Here is a 20,359-nt window from a genome sequence, read left to right as displayed (position 1 = left end):
GGATAAAGAAGATGTGGCACACATATACAATGGAATATTACTCAGCCATAAAAAGAAACAAAATTGAGTTATTTGTAGTGAGGTGGATGGACCTAGAGTCTGTCATACAGAGTGAAGTAATTCAGAAAGAGAAAAACAAATACCGTATGCTAACACATATATGTGGAATCTAAAAAACAAACAAAAAAATGGTCATGAAGAACCTAGGGGCAAGACGGGAATAAAGATGCAGACCTACTAGGGAATGGATATGAGGATATGGGGAGGGGGAAGGGTAACCAGGGATAAAGTGAGAGAGTGGCATGGACATATATACACTACCAAATGTAAAATAGATAGCTAGTGAGAAGCAGCTGCATAGCATAAGGAGATCAGCTCGGTGCTTTGTGACCACCTAGAGGGGTGGGATAGGGAGGGTGGGAGGGAGGGAGATGCAAGAGGGAAGAGATATGGGGATATATGTATAGGTATAACTGATTCACTTTGTTATAAAGCAGAAACTAACATACCACTGTAAAGCAATTATACTCCAATAAAGATGTTTAAAAATAAATAAATAAATAAATAAATAAATAAATGAAATGAAATGAAATGAGTCTATACATCAAAACTAATGAAACAGAACAGTACACCCAGAAACTGTCCTATGGATACATGAAGTTTTGATGTATGGCAGGACAGGTATTGTATGTCAGTGAGAAAAACATGTACTATTGAAAGATGTGCCAGACTACAGGTTACCCATATATAAAAAGTACATTGCTACCTCATACCACATATAAATATTAATTGAAAATGTACTAACTTAAATAGGAAACATAATTCATGAAAGAAGGAATCTGAATAACCAATGAATGTAACCAATGAATAACCAACATCACTAGATAATGAGGGAAATGCAAATTAAAAAGAGGTACCATTCACAGCTATCAGCCCTGCAAAAATTTAAGACCATGAGAATACCGAGTGCTGGTTAAGAACTGAAACAAAGAGAACTCTCATACACTGCTAGGAGGAAGTGAAAATTGGTACAACCATTTTGGAGAGCAATTTGGAAATATTTGCTGAAGTTGAGATGTGTATATCTTATAACCCATTTATTCCACTGATAGATCTATATTCAAAAGAAATCCTTACACGTGTGCACAAAGAGACATATGCAAGCATGTCCATTCGGTATTTGAAATGTGGTTCTATTTAGACTTAATGGTATTGTAATAGGCATCTTTCAGTGAATAAAATTCTTTATTTCCCTCAGAAATCTCTAATAGGGATTCCTTTGCAATCACTGTAGATTAATGTGTTACAAGTGAGATGTAGTCTCATTCCCTTTGTTGTGGAATAAATTAATGTGTTGGTCCTGGCTAAGCTGAGCAGAACCCAGTCTTTCTACCTGGAATCAGACATCTTATCTTTGCAACTCAAATGAGAAGTTTTTCCTCCCAAGTCTTTGTTACAGTTTTCCTATCCTTTTGACCCCACTAAAAAGAATTTTATCTTCCAGACACACTGTCTGCCAAGCTGTCCTTCCTTAATCTTATTGTTAAACCAGAAAACTCTCATATTTTTCCTCTTACATCAGTATTAGCCAGAACCTGCTCTTTTTTATTTTCTTATAAGGGGCTATCCTCTAAGTTGACATCCAGCTTTGAAATAGTTATGGCTTGTTTCAGTACCCTTTGTTAGAAAACATACTGTCTCCCACCAAACCCTGACATTCACAGATTGGCAGACTGGGGCTGTGAGGGTGTGCTGTTCATTTTTACCCTGCTTCACTATTTCTCTCAAACATAGCAGTGATGAGAAACAAAGAACCTTGTACTTGGAACCAATAGCCCTGAGATTGGGCCCTGGCTCTACTGTTTATTGACTAATAAACTACCTTAATCATTTTAGTCTTAGGTTCCACCACTGCGAAATAGAGATATCAGTATCTCCCCTCACAGTTCCATTGTGAGAATTAAATTAGATAAAAGATGCTAGATGTGAAAAAAGTAATTGGAAATTGTAAAGGGGCACTCATAGTATAGGATCTTGAGTATGGAGGTTTTTTTTTTGTTTTTTTTTTTGTTTTTTTTTGCGGTACGTGGGCCTCTCACTGTTGTGGCCTCTCCCGTTGCGGAGCACAGGCTCCGGATGCGCAGGCTCAGCGGCCATGGCTCACGGGCCCAGCCGCTCCGCGGCATGTGGGATCTTCCCGGACCGGGGCATGAACCTGTGTCCCCTGCATCGGCAGGCGGACTCTCAACCACTGCGCCACCAGGGAAGCCCGAGTATGGAGTTTTGAGTCAGGTAAAATCAATGATAGACTCAGAGATACCAACAAGCTTCATTGACTAAACCTTGTCCCTGTTCCCCACCTGATCTAAGGCTACCTCCCTAGTAGATATTGCTGATAGCCATCCCTGTTAAAGGATGAGGAAATGACCAAATAAAACAATAATAATGCTGGGAGGCTGCTATTATTTGTCATTTGATATCTGCATTTATTCTTGGTCCTGGCCTTTTATGGCTGCAGGTACCAGAAGACCTATACCACTCTAATTCACTTTGGGCTTCTGCTGCCAAAGTTCCCATGCTAGGTCAGCTCTGCCTATTATCCTACTGCAAAGGATTCTAGACCGATATACCATTAAAAAGAGGTGTTAAGAGATTTGGAAGCAGAGAACTTGCTTCCTGACTTTCCTTACCTCTCACTTCCCCATTCTCATCATAAATAAGACTGAGCAGTAGATTTGGCATCTTAGGCTCAACTTTCTGCCAGGTGAATATACTTCTTCACTCCTGAAACTAGCAGTCTCTGCAATGATCTATATCCAAATTTATGGCCCAGGGTACAATATCCTTCCACCTCCATGGTGAGTGGCTCCATGCTGAATATGCAGGTAACTACACTTCTGCTAACACTTCTGGGACCTCATCTCCTGTAGAAACTCCAAAGTGAACTGTCCTTGACCAACTTTGATCTCAATGCACTTGTCCTCTTATGCATAAGAGGAAAAGTGATGATTGGAAGGCAGTTTTCCCGATAGATCTTCACCAAGAGGACTATGCTAATAACAATCTGTGTAACACCCCAGCTGTTTTTTAACCTTGATAGACTCCATATTTTTAAAAAAATGCCTCCTGATACAATAGTATATTTGAACAGCTTCCTGTTTGTCATTTCAAACTCAAAATCCCTCGAATACCTGATTTAAATTATTTTTAACTACTTATGTCAGAATCTTCTATGGGCCAACCAGAAGAAATACATATTTGTTAGTCCTGAGATGGAATTTCTGAGCCACATCTTATCTGTCACGGGTTCTGTGTGATGTTGAACAAGATGTCAGTAATTCTGCAGTGAGGGCTTTCCATCCACATTCAATTAAATATACTCAGCAATTCTTGGGTTTGATCAATACTGTTGATGGATGGTTTAATCTTCAGTTTTCTCCACTGACAATCTTCATGCCATCCTCTCCTAGAATCTTGAAGATGATGAGACAGATTGCTATGTAGTCATAGAAAAGTTGGTATTAACCCTGCATGTCTACTTAAAGTAGTCTAGCATGCATAGGAGGCATACCAGTGCACAGTGGAATCACCTAAATATACAGGTTTACATAAGAGATAGTACTTGGAGGCATAGAGTGCAAAAAAAAAAACCCAAAACGTCAAACAATGTATATTCTAAAAGAGGAAGCCTATATCTTGGCATTTCATAGTGCCACTCTATTGAGTCAAATAATCTCATTTATAACAATGAGTATGGCTCTTAGGGACTTTTGGTGGCCCCAAATCAGAAACATCACCTTACAGTATATCACTATCTATGGCACCTTTGTGGCCTGAGAGTTTATTGCAACCTTCCCTAACCCTCAATATTCCCTGAGCTTTATTGGATTTAATCTCTGACCTGTTATTCCAATGTGGTAAGACATCATTCATTGCTGCTTACTTTTATCCTGTTTGTGAAAGTGCTCTTCTACCTCCACGGACAACCAAGCTACCTCATTTCTGTCTGCATTCTCCTCTGAGTTTTGTTGTTGTTGTTGTTGTTGTTGTTTTTGCGGTACGTGGGCCTCTCACTGTTGTGGCCTCTCCCGTTGTGGAGCACAGGCTCTGGACGTGCAGGCTCAGTGGCCATGGCTCACGGGCCCAGCCACTCCGCGTCATGTGGGATCTTCCCGGACTGAGGCACGAACCCGTGTCCCCTGCATTGGCAGGCAGACTCTCAACCACTGCGCCACCAGGGAAGCCCCTCCTCCGACTTTTGAGCATATCAGCTGGGTCTTTGAGAATTGCAACACTTCTTATACCTCCCAGTGATATTGCCACTGATCAATTTACATTCCTACACTCTTCCAGACAAAAGATACCTTTCCATAAAAACAGTAGCTTTCCTCACAATGACTACCGCAAGTGGCATTCTGATAGCTGGTCATTCCCTTAGCAAGCCAGGTTTCCCAGAAGAACTTTCATTCTATCTGCTGGACTAGTGGTCAGGATAAGGATTATATTGACCAATACTGGACTTGAGAAGGCACAAGATGACACTTGGTCCTCGTTTCAATAGATACAAATTACTAGCCCAAATTTCAGCTCAGTGCTCAAAGTTGGATGACAATTAACTCCCTTGTGTCCTTCAGGATTACAGTAATCATCAATCTAGTTGCCTTCTGACTCTACAGCTGACTTGCAGGCATTTCCACCCTTAATTATTTTCTTCTAGATTCTGTCTCTTTCTCAGGAATCAGTTGGGATAATCCAGAAAAGTGGAGTATCTTTTAAAGGAGTTGTTAAACACACAATGCCTTCAACAGCTCTGATACCTGGTTCAGTGGAATACATCCAGAAAAGCCATCACAGTGCTATGTCCCCCACCTTCAGAATGTACCAAAGACTGTCCAAGCCTTCCATTTAGTGTCCCCAGGGAAACAATGGTCTTATTCCACCTATGGCAAGGGTTACAGAGAGGTGGTACTGAACCACCTTAGAACGGTGAATAGCTCCCATAGGCAAGGCCAAAAGTAATATATAGTATATCTGTGTAGCTTTGCAACAGTAACTCAGAAAACTCTCCAGGTTCTATATTCTACCTTTCCTTCTTTTCTCACTCAGCAAATCCACTCTTCTTGCACTGCTCTTATGATTTCCATACTGTTGCCTGGTAACTGGTTTATTACTCTTGGCATAGTCTGCACCAGTTGGATTGTCTGCTTGGGCTCTCACTGCCAATTTCACTCCTGAGTATTTTCTTTCAGATATTTCTTATCTGCACATTCGGCAGCCCTAAAGTTAGTCATTCCCCACCTAGCTTTGACACCAAGAATTCCAGCCTGAGTTTGAAATGCTGAGCCCTCACTTTTTCCAGAGAGAGAAAAACCATGATACAGACACCTAAATAACTAACGCCCCTGCCAAAGGCAAAGAAGTAAATGCTACACAGATCCTACTAAAGACATGAGGGTTGGATAAGCAGTGGTCAATTCCTACTGAGGGAAACAAGAAAAATGATAACTCATGTTTACAGTGTTTAATTTTAGAAAACACTTTTGTATATATTATTTCATTTGCTTCTCACAATAAACCTGTGAGGTAAGTATTCATTCATTAAACAAATATTGAGGACTTACTATGGACTAGGTAGTATTTGGCAATTCAGCAGTAAATCGAAGAGTCAAAAAATCCCTGCACTCCTAAAATTTACATTCAAGTGGGGGAAAGTAGATAAAATATTTGTAAACTATGGTAATGCAATAGTTGCTATAGGGAAAATAAAGCTGGAATTTGTATGAGAAATTTTAAATACAATTGCAAAAAAGGCCTCATTGAGCAGGTGCCAACCGAGCAAGAGGAGGCTTGTGTAATAATTCAGGTGATAGATGATGGTGGCTCACACCAAGCTGGTAGCAATAGAGGTGATGGGAACTGGTCAGATTTTTGGATGTTTTGATGGCAGAATTTGTTACTGGATTGGATCTGGAAGAGGAGTTAAGTTTCCTGAGCAGCTATCATGTGTGCTGGTTACCCTCATTTTGTTGTCAAAGGTGGGACATGATGCCTTAGAGAGGTCAAATGACCTTCTTAAGGTCACTCATCTAGAATGAGCCAAAATAAAGTTATAAATTCAGGTCTTCTAGCCCATGCTTGAAGACTTCATGATGGAAATGGTATTTAAGTTTTGAAGAAAGAATAAGACCTTGAATGGTAGAGAGTTATGAGTGCATGCTAAACTAAGGACATAACACGAATAAAGCCATCACTGGGCTTCTAAACTGCTGTGGTACTTCTACTAGACCAAAACATAGGGAGGCCTCTATGATGAGTGCTGAAGCACTCAAAGCAGAGGACCAGAGAGATTAATGACTGAGAGAAGAGAAAGAAGGCAAAAGAATTAAGCATGAAATCAAAAGATGATAATCAAATGAAAGACACTAGCACAAACAGGAGATCAGACAAAAGAGTGAGAGATCACAATTTTATACTGAGCTCTTGAAGAAAGTTGAGCACAGTGAATAGGAACTAGTCAAAAGCAGGTATTCCTGCTGATTTGGAACCTTGCCACCCACAGTTCACACAGTGAAATGACGAAGCATCCAAGACAGAAAGCAGCACGGGGTCAGGTACAAGAAATCTGTTTTCAACCCTTGGTAAGTGAGGCAGAATGGGAAGTTGATGCCACAAAAGAAAAAAGAGAGAACTATCTGTATAATAACTTTGTGTCCAACCAAAAGATATGAATCAGGAGAAAAGAAAGCAGAGACAAAAATCAAGGCCTATGGGATCACATCAATTATATCCCATTCATGGTTTTCCCTATACCTCTTCTATGGGCAAAACTCTGTGCTCAGTACTCCAGGGGAAGAGAGCAATTAACAGGACATGGTTTCTGCCTTCAAGTAACTTGCTGGGGAAGGGGAAGAACAAAGGAGACAGAGCATAGAACCACATTATTGTCCACTCTGTAGCTAGCACTACTTCTCTTAGAAATCATTTCCAAAATCTGTTATACTGACTTGAAAAGATGGTAGTTTGGATTGGATGACAGGAGAGACTCTGTCCACTCACTGCTTTGCCTCATGCCTCCTCTTTCAGTGTGAAGGCTTCCAGATTGCCGACTATTTGTAGCTAAAGTCAAAGAATTCCAGTGAGATAAAGCAAGATAGGTCTGATTAAATCCCACTGGGAAATCCCACCAGAGTTTGACTAATAAATTAATGCTAACTATGTCTGTATAGCCTCATTAGAGGGGCATAAAGGGTAATATCCTGATACTTCAAAAGTTCTTCCCAGGGCTTCCCTGGTGGCGCAGTGGTTGAGAGTCCGCCTGCCGATGCAAGGGACACAGGTTCGTGCCCCGGTCCGGGAAGATCCCACATGCCGCGGAGTGGCTGGGCCCGTGAGCTATGGACGCTGAGCCTGCGAGGCCTGTGCTCCGCAACAGGAGAGGCCACAACAGTGAGAGGCCCACGTACCACACACACAAAAGAAAGTTCTTCCCAGGGTCTATCTTAATGCCTCCTGTAGTTATTCCGTCCTGTCATGTTTTCAGAGATAGTGGTGACCATCTGGACATCCTAAATGACCACCATGACATGCAAACATTGTTCTGGTTATTTAAAAGTGAATTTTAAGTTACCTATGTATTTTTGCTATTAATGTGATAAGTGGAGAAACTGTTGTGCTACAAGACAAGGCACTTATTTGATGTTATGTGATAACTTGGTGCTAAAGTCAGAGATAGAATTCAATCTCTGCAGTCCTGCCTTAGGAATATTTCAACTATCTAGACCCATGCCTTCTTTAACACTGGTTGGTAGCTCTCTACTTCTCCACACTAATAGGATCCCAGGAAAGAAATGGTCTAGAGCAGAGTTACAGCAGGAAGGTGCTATATTAGGAGCAAATCTGTAGTAACCGGTAGGTCTCAGATCCATTAAAAGAAAGACTATAAAAGATAACTGAAGATAACTTATTTATAGAAATGGCAAGCAATTACAAGAGCTATTATTGTAAAGTTGAGTTTAAAAATGGATTTTCTAGAGGATCAAGACAGTGGAGTAGAAAGACCCTGAACTCACCTCCCCTCAGATATATATCAAAACTACAACTACATATAGAGCAACACTCACTGAGAATGACTCAAAAACTAGTAGAATGGCTCTTCTACAAGCAAGGTTGTAAAGAAAGAACCACACTCAATCTGGTAGGAAGGGAAAAGTAGCAAGCTGGTTGGGTCCTGCACCCTCAATGGGTGACCCAGAAGAACAGGGGGAAATCACAAGCTTAAGGATTCTCCCAGGAGAGCAAGGGGTTCAAGCCACGTATTAGGCAACCCCAACCTTGAGGACCAACACTGGGAAAAAGAGTCCCCTTAGCTGGTTTGGAAATCAGTATGACTTACTGGAGGACTGTATGAAACGAAGTCTCCACTATTCAAGAGCACATGCATACCACTTGTTTGCTCCCAGTCCTAGCACAGAGGCATCAGATTGAAAACTGAATTGCGATCTGGCTGGCCAGCCAGGACTGCCCCAGCACACAACCCAGACTGCACCAGGCTCCTGCTCCAGCCCATCCTGCTCCAGCACTGCTCCTTGCTAATGTGGAGCATGCATGCCTGGAGGGAACAGAGCCAGCTCAGGCCGCAGCCCTGCCTCTGTCCAAGGTAGAGACAGCCATTGTCAGCATGTGTGTGTGTGTGTGTGTGTGTGTGTGTGTGTGTATGCATGCGTGGACACTTATGAAGGAACAGAACCAGCGCAGTTCCTGACTCTGCCTCTGGCTTGGGCAGAGACGACCACTGCTAGCACGTACGTGTGTGAGCACACTGGGAAAGGAGTGGAAACAGCTCAGTAGTGGAGCTACAACCCTTCCTGCCTCAACCCAGCCTCTAACCTAGGTACACACACTGGGGAAAAAGTGGAATCAGCTCAGAAGTGCAGGTCCAAGTCCTCAGATCCTTGCCACACCTCCAATATAGACAGAGACTGCTATCACACTTGAGAGAAGCACACACTTGAGAGAAGCAGGATTCATACCCCAGCCCCTTGGGCCCCAGCCCCACCCCCAATGGTACCACTACCACTGAGCCTAGGAGAATCCCCAGCTCACACCTAGCTCTGGCTCCAGGCACTCCAAATCCAGCCCTACCTTCCACCAAGGCAGTAGCTGATAGTGCACCCCAGGGGAACATGCAGCCTGTGCTCACCACATGTCCACCTTTCACACCAAAGCCACTGAGCATACAGACTGCATAAGGATGCTCCCACACAAGGATACACATTCAAGACTGGGATAGGTAACTGTTTCACCTAATTTCATAGAGACAAAGAAAGTTAAACAAAATGAGAAGATAGTGGAATATGTTTCAAATGAAAGAACTAGATAAAACCCTGAAAAAAGAAAACCCTAATGAAACAGAGATAAATAATTTACCTGATAAACAGTTCAAACCCATAGTAATAAGAATGCTAACTGAACTTGAAAAAGAATACATGACCAGAGTGAGATTTTCAATAAAAACTAGAAAATATAAAAAAGAACCAGTCAGAGCTGAATAATACAGTAACTGAAAGGAAAAACACACTAGAAGGGACTGACAGCAGACTAGGTGATACAGAAGAAAGCATAATTGATCTGGAAGGTAGAATAGTGGAAATCACCCAATCAGAACAGCAAAAAGAAAAGTTTAAGAAAATGAGGATAGGGGCTTCCCTGGTGGCACAGTGGTTGCGAGTCCTCCTGCTGATGCAGGGGACACGGGTTCATGCCCCAGTCCAGGAAGATCCCACATGCCACGGAGTGGCTAGGCCCATGAGCCATGGCCGCTGAGCCTGCACATCCGGAGCCTGTGCTCTGCAACGGGAGAGGCCACAACAGTGAGAGGCCCGCATACCGCAAAAAAAAAAAAAAGAAAGAAAAGAAAATGAGGATAGCTTAAGGCACCTCTGGGACAACATCAAGCATACTAACATTTACATTATAGAGTTCCCAGAAGAAGGAGAGAGAGATAAAGGGGTAGAAAATCTATTTGATGAAATCATGGCTGAAAATTTCTCTAACCTGAAGAGGAAACAGATATCCAGGTAAAGGACACACAGAGTCCCAAACAAGATGAACCCAAGAGACACACAAAAGACATATCATAATTAAAAGGGCAAAAGCTAAATATATGGAGAGAATTTTAAAGGCAACAAGAGAAAAACAAAGAGTCACATACAAGGGAACCCACATAAGGCCATCAGCTGATTTTTCAGAAGAAACTTTGCAGACCAGAAGGGAGTGGCATGATATATTTCAACTTCTAAAAGAAAAAAACCCTACAGGGCTTCCCTGGTGGCGCAGTGGTTGAGGGTCTGCCTGCCGATGCAGGGGACGCAGGTTTGTGCCTTGGTCTAGGGGGATCCCACATGCTGTGGAGCGGCTGGGCCCGTGAGCCATGGCTGTTGGGCCTGCACGTCTGGAGCCTGTGCTCCAGAACGGGAGAGGCCCCCAACAGTGAGAGGCCCGCGTACTACAAAAAAAAAAACAAAAAACCCTACAAACTACAATACTCTAACCAGCAAGGTTATCATTCAAAATTGAAGGAAAGATAAAGAATTTCCTGGACAGGCAAAAACTAAAAGAGTTAATCACTACTAAACCAACCTTAAAAGAAATATTAAAAGGTCTTCTCTAAGTGGGAAAGTTAAAGCTACAAGAAGTAAGAATTTACAGGAAAGAATATCTAAATACTAAAGGCAAATAAATAGTAAAGGCTATGGATCAACCACTTAAATAAGCTAGTATGAAGATTAAAAGCCAAAAATTGTAAAATTAAGTATAACTAAAAAAAACTGTTAAGGGATAAACATGAAGATGTAAAATATGACATCAAAAACACAAAACGTGGGGAAGGGAGTAAAAAATATAGATTTTTTAGACTGTGTTTGAAATTCAATGATTATCAGTTTAAAACATGTAGATATAAGTCAACACATATGAGCTGTATGGTAAACAGAAATTAAAAACCTACAATAGATTCACAAAAACTAGAAAGAATGGAACACAAGCATACCACTAAAGAAAATCATCAAACCACAAGAAAAGAGACTAAAATAAGAACAGAAAAAAACTACAAACACACCAGAAAACAAGTAAGAAAATGACAATAAGTACATACCTATCAATATTCATTTTAAATGTCAATGAACTAAATGCTCCAATCAAAGACATAGGGTGGCTGGGCCAATTGGACATAAGAACAAGACCCATCCACTTGCTGCCTATAAGAGACACACTTCAGAGCTAAAGACACACAGAGACTGAAAGTGAGGGGATGTAAAATGATATTCCATGCAAATAGAGATGAAAAGAAATCTGGGGTAGCAATACTAATATCAGACAAAGTAGATTTAAAACAAAGTCTATAACAAAAGACAAAGGAGGGCATTATATAATGATAAAGGTGTCACTACAAAAAGAGAATGTAACATTTGTTAACATATATTCACCTAATATAGGAGCACCTAAATATATAAAGCAAATACTAACAGACATAAAGGGAGAAACTGAAAATTATACAATAATAGTAATACCCCACTTACATCAATGGACTGATCATCCAGACAGAAAACCAATAAGAAAACAGTTGCCTTAAGTGACATATTAGTCCAGTTGGACTTAGATATATACAGGACCTTCCATCTAAAAATAGCAGAATATTGTTTCTTTTCAAGTACACTTGGAACATTACTAGGATAGATCACATGCCACAAAACAAGTCTCAACAAACTTAAGAGGATAGAAGTTATATCAAGTATTTTTTTCTGACCACAACTGTATGAAACTAGAAATCAATTACAGGAAAGCAATGGGAAAAACATAAACAAGTAGAGACTAAACATGTTACTAAGAAACTAATGGGTCAACAAAGAAATCAAAGAGGAAATGAGAAAATACTATGAGAAAAATAAAAATAAAAACACATCTTTCTAAAATCTATGGAAAGCACCAAAAGCAGTTCTAAGAGGGAAATTTATAGCAGTACAGGCCTACCTCAAGAAAGAAGAAAAACTTCAAATAAACAACATAACCTACCATATAAAGTAATTAGAAAAGGAAGAATAAAGCCCAAAGTCAGCAGAAGGAAGGAAATAATAAAGATCAGAATGGAAATAAATAAAAGAGAGACCAAAAAAGACCAGAAAAGATCAATGAAACCAAGAGCTGTTATTTTGAAAACATAAACAAAATTGATATGCATTTTAGTCAGGCTCATTAAGAAAAACAGAGAAAGGACTCAAATAAACAAAATTAGAAATGACAGAGGAGAAATTATACCTTATATCTCAAAGACACAAAAAATCATAAGAGAATACTATGAGCAGTTATGTACCAACAAATTGGACAACCCAGAAGAAAAGGACAAATTTCTAGGAACATACAATCTTACAAGACTGAATCAGGAAGAAACTGACAATCTGAATAGACTGATCAATAGTATCGAAATTGAATTAGTAATCAAAAACTTCCATAAAACAAAATTCTAAGAACTGACAGATTCACAGGGGAATTCTTTCAAACATGTAAAGAAAAGCTAATACCTATACTTCTCAAATTATTCCCAAAAACTGAAGAGGAAGGAACACTCCAAAACTCATTATATGAGACCACCACTGTCATGAAACACTACAAAAAAGAAAATTAAAGGCCTATAAATCTGATGAATATAGATACAAAGATCCTCAACAAAATACTAGCAAACCAAATTCAACAATTCGTGAAAAGGATCAGACACCATGATCAAGTGTGATTTATTCCAAGGATATAAGGATGATTCAATATCCATAAATCAATCAATATGATATATCACATTAACAAAACAAATGATAAAAATCACATGATCATCTCAATAGATGCAGAAATAGCATTTGACAAAATTCAACATCGATTCATGCTAAAAACTCTCATCAAAGTTGGTATAGAGGGAACATATCTCAATATAATAAAGGCCACTTATGACAAGCCCACAGCTGATGTCATGCTCAACTGAAAGCTTTTTCTTTAAACTCAGGAACATGACAAGGATGCCCTCTCTCACCACTTCTATTTAACATAGTATTGGAAGTCCTAGCCACAGCAAACAGACAAGAAAAGAAATAAAAGGCATCCAAATTGGAAGCAAAGGTGTGAAACTGTCACTATTTGCAGATGACATGATACTATACATAGAAAATGCTAATGTCTCCACAAAACAATATGAGAATCAATAAATTAATTCAGTAAATTTGCAGGATACAAGATTAATAAACAGAAATCTCTTACTTTTCTAATAAAGAATTATCAGAAAGCGAAAGCAAGAAAACAATCCCCTTTAAAATCACATCAAAAATACCAAAAAATAATAATAATAAACTTAACCAAGGAGGTGAAAGACCTATATTTTGAAAACTATAAAACACTGATGAAGAAAACTGAAGATGATACAAAGAAATGGAAAGATATCCCATGATCATGAATTAGAATAATTAATATTGTTAAAATATCCATACTACCCAAAACAATCTATAGATTTAATGCAATCCATATCAGAATACACAAACTAGGACAGATAATCCTAAAATTTATATAGAATACCAAAAGACCCTGAATAGTCAAAGCAATCTTGATAACAAAGAACAAAGCTGGAGGTATCATGTTCCCTGACTTCAAACTATACTACAAAGCTACAGTAATCAAAACAGTATGGTAGTGGCATAAAAACAGACAATTAGATCAATGGAATAGAATAAAGAGCCCAGAAATAAACCCACACACTTATGGTCAATTAACCTATAACCAAAGAGGCAAAAATATACATTGGGGAAAATACAGTCTCTTCAATAAGTGGTGCTGGGAAAACTGGACAGAAACATGTAGAAGAATGACATTAGAATGTTTTTCTCAAATAATATACAAAAATAAACTCAAAGTGAGTTAAAGACCTAAATGTAAGACATGAACCATAAAACTCCCAGGAGAGAACATAGGCAGAACAGTCTTTGACATAAATTATAGAAATATTTTTTTGATCTGCCTCCTCAGGCAAAGGAAACAAAAGCAAAAATTAATAAATGGGACTTAATTAAACTTTAAAGCTTTAGCACAGCAAGGGAAACTATTAACAAAATGAAAGACAGGTTACTGAATGGCAGAAAACATTTGCAAATTATATGACCAACAAGGGGTTAATATCACAAATATACAAACAGTTCTTAAAAGCTCAGTATCAAACCAAAACAAACCCTCAATTATAAAATGGGAAGAAGACCTGAATAGACATTTTCCCAAAAAAGACATACAGGTGGCCAACAGGCACTTGAAAAGATGCTCAACATTGCTAATCATCAGAGAAATGCAAATCAAAACCACAATGACATATTATTTCACACTTGTCAGAATGGCTATCATCAAAAAGACCACAATTAACAAATGTTTGTAAGGATGTGCAGAAACGGAAACTCTCCTACACTGTTGGTGGGAATATAAATTGGTGTAGCTACTGTAGAAAACATTATGGAAGTACCTCAAAAAAAGAAAAAAACTAAAACTAGAGCAACCATATGATCCTACAATTCCAGTCCTTGGTATATACCCTTAGAAAGTAAAAATACTGATTTGAGAAGATATATGTACCCCAATGTTCATAGCAGCATTATTTACAATAGCCAATATATGGAAATAACCTAAGCGTCCATCAACAGATAAATGGATAAAGAAGATGTGGTATGTGTACATATATATGTATACACTGTATATATATATATATATATATATATATATATATATACGTACACACGTGCACGCACACACACACACACAATGCACACACTGGATTACTACTCAGCCACAAAACAGAATGAAATTTTTCCATCCAAAAAAAATATGTGAGGTAATGGATGCATTGACTTATTGAGGGGTATCATTTCTCACTGTATACATATATCAAACCATCATGTTGTATACTTAAATCCTACAATTTTATTTGTTAATTATACCTCAATAAAATCTAAAAACATAAGAGGCATGATGATTCAAGTATGGAGATAGCATGAAGCTAAAAGCGATAGTACTAGTTCTGTGAAAAATGGCAGTGGTAGTTTGATAGGGATTGCACTGAATCTGTAGATTGCTTTGGATGGTATAGTCATTTTCACAATGTTGAGTCTTCCAATCCAAGAACATGGTATATCTTTCCATCTCTTTGTATCATCTTTAATTTCTTTCATTAGTGTCTTATAATTTTCTGCATACAGGTCTTTTATCTCCATAGGTAGCTTTATTCCTAGATATTTTATTCTTTTTGTTGCAATGGTAAATGGGAGTGTTTTCTTAACTTCACTTTCAAACTACCACTGGCATTTTTCACAGAACTAGAACAAAAATTTTCACAATTTGTATGGAAACACAAAAGACCCCAAATAGCCAAAGCAATCTTGAGAAAGAAAAACGGAGCTGGAGGAATCAGGCTCCCTGACTTCAGACTATACTACAAAGCTACAATAATCAAGACAGTATGGTACTGGCACAAAATCAGAAATATAGATCAATGGAACAGGATAGAAAGCCCAGAGATAAATCCACATATATATGGTCACCTTATCTTTGATAAAGGAGGCAAGAATATACAGTGGAGAAAAGACAGCCTCTTCAATAGGTGGTGCTGGGAAAACTGGACAGCTACATGTAAAAGAATGAAATTAGAACACTCCCTAACACCATACACAAAAATAAACTCAAAATGGATTAAACACCTAAATGTAAGGCCAGACACTATCAAACTCCTAGAGGAAAACATAGGTAGAACACTCTACGTCATAAATCACAGCAAGATCCTTTTTGATCCACCTCCTAGAGAAATGGAAATAAAAACAAAAATAAACAAATGGGACCTAAGGAAACTTAAAAGCTTTTGCACAGCAAAGGAAACCAAAAACAAGACCAAAAGACAACCCTCAGAATGGGAGAAACTATTTGCAAATGAAGCAACTGACAAAGGACTTATCTCCAAAATTTACAAGTGGCTCATGCAGCTCAATATCAAAAACACAAACGACTCAATCCAAAAATGGGCAGAAGACCTAAATAGACATTTCTCCAAAGAAGAGATACAGATTGCCAACAAACACATGAAAGGATGCTCCACATCATTAATCATTAGAGAAATGCAAATCAAAACTACAATGAGATATCATCTCACACTGGTCAGAATGACCATCATCAAAAAAATCTACAAACCATAAATGCTGGAGAGGGTGTGGAGAAAAGGGAACCCTCTGGCACTGTTGGTGGGAATGTAAATTGATACAGCCACTATGGAGAACAGTATGGGGGTTCCTTAAAAAACTACAAATAGAACTACCATATGACCCAGCAATCCCACTACTGGGCATATACCCTGAGAAAACCATAATTCACAAAGAGTCATGTACCAAAATATTCATTGCAGCTTTATTTACAATAGCCCGGAGATGGAAACAACCTAAGTGTCCATCATCAGATGAATGGATAAAGAATATGTGGCACATATATACAATGGAATATTACTCAGCCATAAAAAGAAATGAAATTGAGCTATTTGTAATGAGGTGGATAGACCTAGAGTCTGTCATACAGAGTGAAGTAAGTCAGAAAGAGAAAGACAAATACTGTATGCTAACACATATATATGGAATTTAAGAAAAAAAATGTCATGAAGAACCTAGGGGTAAGACAGGAATAAAGACACAGACCTACTAGAGAATCGACTTGAGGATATGGGGAGGGGGAAGGGTAAGCTGTGACAAAGTGACAGAGAGGCATGGACATATATATACTACCAAACATAAGGTAGATAGCTAGTGGGAAGCAGCCGCATAGCACAGGGAGATCAGCTCAGTGCTTTGTGACCGCCTGGAGGGGTGGGATAGGGCGGGTGGGAGGGAGGGAGATGCATGAGGGAAAAGCTATGGGAACATATGTATATGTATAACTGATTCACTTTGTTATAAAGCAGAAACTAACACACCATTGTAAAGCAATTATACTCCAATAAAGATGTAAAAAAAAAAAAACTAAATTATTACCAGGGTTGAAAGAATTTGGGGGAATGGGGAGTTACTCAATGCATATGGGATTTCTTTTCGGCCTGATGAAAATGTTCAAAAATTGATTGTGGTGATGGTTGCACAACTCTGTAAATGCACTAAAACCATTGAATTGTACATGTTTAAATGGGTGAACTGTGTGGCATTTGAATTATATCTCAATAAAGCTGTCAATTGAAAATTTTTTTAATAAAAAAATAAGTGACTTTATTATAGTGGTATAGGTATAGTAATTCCAACACTATTCACTATTTTATGTATATTGTAGAATAAAACAAATTAATAAATCAATGAAGAATAATTTGTTCAATTGGAGTTAGTGTTATCAGTATAGACTCATTACACATGCACCTACACATATATGTCTACATCTGTACACATATTTGTATATATGTCTATATGTATATATATGTATATATACAGGTGTGTGTATATGTATATGTATATATGTAATTTTCTATTTTCTCAATTCTGTCCACTGAAAGGTCCTAGAAGCAAATGACACCCAGTAGCAATGAAAATATCTAGCACACAGAAGTTGGATTTTAAATATAATTTCCCACACAAAAAGATCCTGTTTCTTCTTGGAAAAAGTGATTGATTATAAGGCTGAATGAGGGAGAGTACAAGTTAAGTCTTTAATGTACTGTTATGCCAAAAAGTCCTCAAAACTGAGAATATATCAAAATTCAGCTTGAATAGGCTCCCACTAAGCAAACACGGGAAATTATGAACAAACATTTTAATCAAAATAGATAATAATATATAATAATATTAATGGATTACAATTCATTGAATAAAATAAGAATCCATCTGTTCATGCTGATAGTTACCTAATTAACTAAAGAGAAGGAAAGGGTTTTATTACAATAGAATATCATATAATAAATGTAGATAATTGGCCAAAGTTGAATATGGACTACAGATTAGAAAATAGTATTATGTCAGGTCACATTTTCTGAATTTATAATTGCATTGTAATTTTATAAAATAACTTCTTTGTTCTAAGAAAATACACACTGAAGTATTTAGGGATAAAGCGTTATGATATCTGCCTCTAATTCTCAAATGGTTCAGGAAAAAAACATAAATACATTGGCATACTTGCCCTTTCAATATGGTCCATGAGGTATTATAATGCATTTACTTCATTGCGATCATATTGCTGATCATACTAAACTGAGATCCCATCTAGACATCAGATTTCTCCTCTTTGGAATATCAGGCTGATATGTGCTCAGGGTTTTTAGAACAAAGACATGTTTTCCAGCTGTTCCTGGGACACACCTGCCATCCAGGCAGAGACTGGTATTTTATTACCAGAAATGTGTGTGACCAAATGTTGTGGTTTAATACCCTATATGCATTTACCTAAGTGAAATTTGGAACCTTCCAAAACCAGACCAGAGAGACTGACCATTGAAATGAAGGATTAGAACTAATTTCCAGTGCTCAGAGGGAAGAAACTCAGCTTTACACTAACCTCATTGATCAAGACACTATTGAAGGTACCTTAAGAATCTTTTTAGATGACAATAGCCAAGAAGATCTTGAAACAATAACTGACCTCCAAGCCCAGGTCGCAGCCGGTTGTCATAACCATCCAGAAGACGATCCAAGATTCTGGTGAATATAGTGATGTTGTCGGTGCTGTCATCAGGAATATCTGGAGCATGCTTCGGAGAGAGTCTGAGGTGGTGGAAGAAAAAGAGACACAAAATAATAGTTCTTAATAGCAAACAATTAAATGTCTAACACTTTAATTCAAGAAAATGTCAATCAGTAGATTGGGCCAATTAAATAGCTTTGTACCACAACCAAACCAGCAAGCACTTTGGCATGAGCTTTACCAAACATACAGTCCAGCCCCAAACCAGCAGTGGAGAAACACCAGTAGAAATCTTGGACAGGATATCTGTGGGAATAATACCTGGCATAAAGTTTATTTATCACATTTTGTTTCATGAACAAAAGGGCCTCAAAAAAAAAAGGAAAATTTTGTTAACTTACCCCTTTTCTAGCTTAGAGAAACACAGGTTCACAGGACAACAGAGCCAGAAAGACCTTTGAATTACATGTAATCTACCTATCTCTCACCCTATGGAGATAGGGCAACAAAGCAATGCAGTCCATTAAATGTTAAAGCTACCAGAACTCTTAAGAGATTCCTAATCTCTTTCATTTCATACATGGGGAAATAAGCTCAGAGAGAACACCAAATTTGCTCACAGTCGTATTGCTAGTGAGGGTCAGAGATAGAACTATAATCCAAATTTTCTGATTTTCTAGAGACCCTCAGCTACCTTCTGCTTATCCAGTGTGGATGCCTTCTGCAAGCCTTTCCAAGCAGTAGGCACTTTACTAATCACCTAATCAGGCCGAGGCTGTGACTAATGCTTTCACTTTATGAGGAGGAGCTTCGTGTGGTTTGACGGGACTAGAAATAAAGAAAGGCCCTGAGTAATTTGGGGAAAGAAAAGAGAGATATAGTGAAGGAAATGGCTGTTGCCAAGGGTCAAGAAGCATGGTGTAGAATCAAGTAATAATCTAGAAGTCAGGAATCCTACATCCTAGTGCCAGTTGTATTAGTGATTTGGAGTAGACAATTAAGCAAATTATAGTCCTATAGGTCTCAGTTTTACCCATTCTTACTTTGGACCCAGAAGGTTGCCATTAATAGATATATAATAACTATTCATAGCATCCAGTTAATCGGGGCAATAAGAGACAGGTTAACAATTAGAAGGAATCGTGAGAGGCAGTCAATATGTCTTACCACCAAAATAGTAGGAACATCTGAGTTGAATAGTTCTTACTCTAAACTGCCACTCCCTAGCTGATAAACTTTGAAAAGTCATTTTGAACCCAAATTCCTTAGTTCATAAACCTAATTCAATTCACATAATCGTTCAATGCATCTTTAATGAACATCAACTGTGTGCCTATAGAAAAAAAACAGAGCAGAAAAAAAAGGTAAAACAAGGTAATCTCTCCCCTGCTTACAGGGGTTCTGAGTGACTCAAATGATAAAATAGATACAAGTGGAATGAAAAAGGTACCTAGGCTTAAAAAGTCTGGAGACATGAATTTGAATTTATTGGTTGAGTGACCTTAAGCAAGTCACATAACACCTCTAGTAATAGCTTTCTCATCTTTAAAATTAAAATAACTTCACTGATATGTTGTATCAATATTAAATAATACATTAAAATTTCCAGACTTAATACTTAATATCTAGAAGTATTCAAAGTTTGTTTTCTCTT

General features: G+C 38.2%; 1 protein-coding gene across 1 annotated transcript in view; it reads right to left on the bottom strand.

The window, feature by feature from the left end:
- GABRA3 (gamma-aminobutyric acid type A receptor subunit alpha3) overlaps positions 1-20,359 on the bottom strand; it is a gene marked incomplete at both ends in the record, with an annotated part of 136,867 nt that overhangs the window by 94,370 nt on the left and 22,138 nt on the right. Inside the window, one exon of the mRNA XM_081222527.1 lies at positions 18,664-18,785. Within this exon, the coding sequence (XP_081078653.1) occupies positions 18,664-18,785 (122 nt within the window). The remainder of the gene's footprint in view (positions 1-18,663; positions 18,786-20,359) is intronic.

The sequence above is a fragment of the Mesoplodon bidens genome (genome assembly GCF_964165515.1).
Source record: "Mesoplodon bidens genome assembly, chromosome: X".
NCBI classification, from domain to species: domain Eukaryota; kingdom Metazoa; phylum Chordata; class Mammalia; order Artiodactyla; family Ziphiidae; genus Mesoplodon; species Mesoplodon bidens.
The sequence above is the reverse complement of the archived record's forward strand: the minus strand, read 5'-3'. Positions and strand labels throughout refer to the sequence as shown.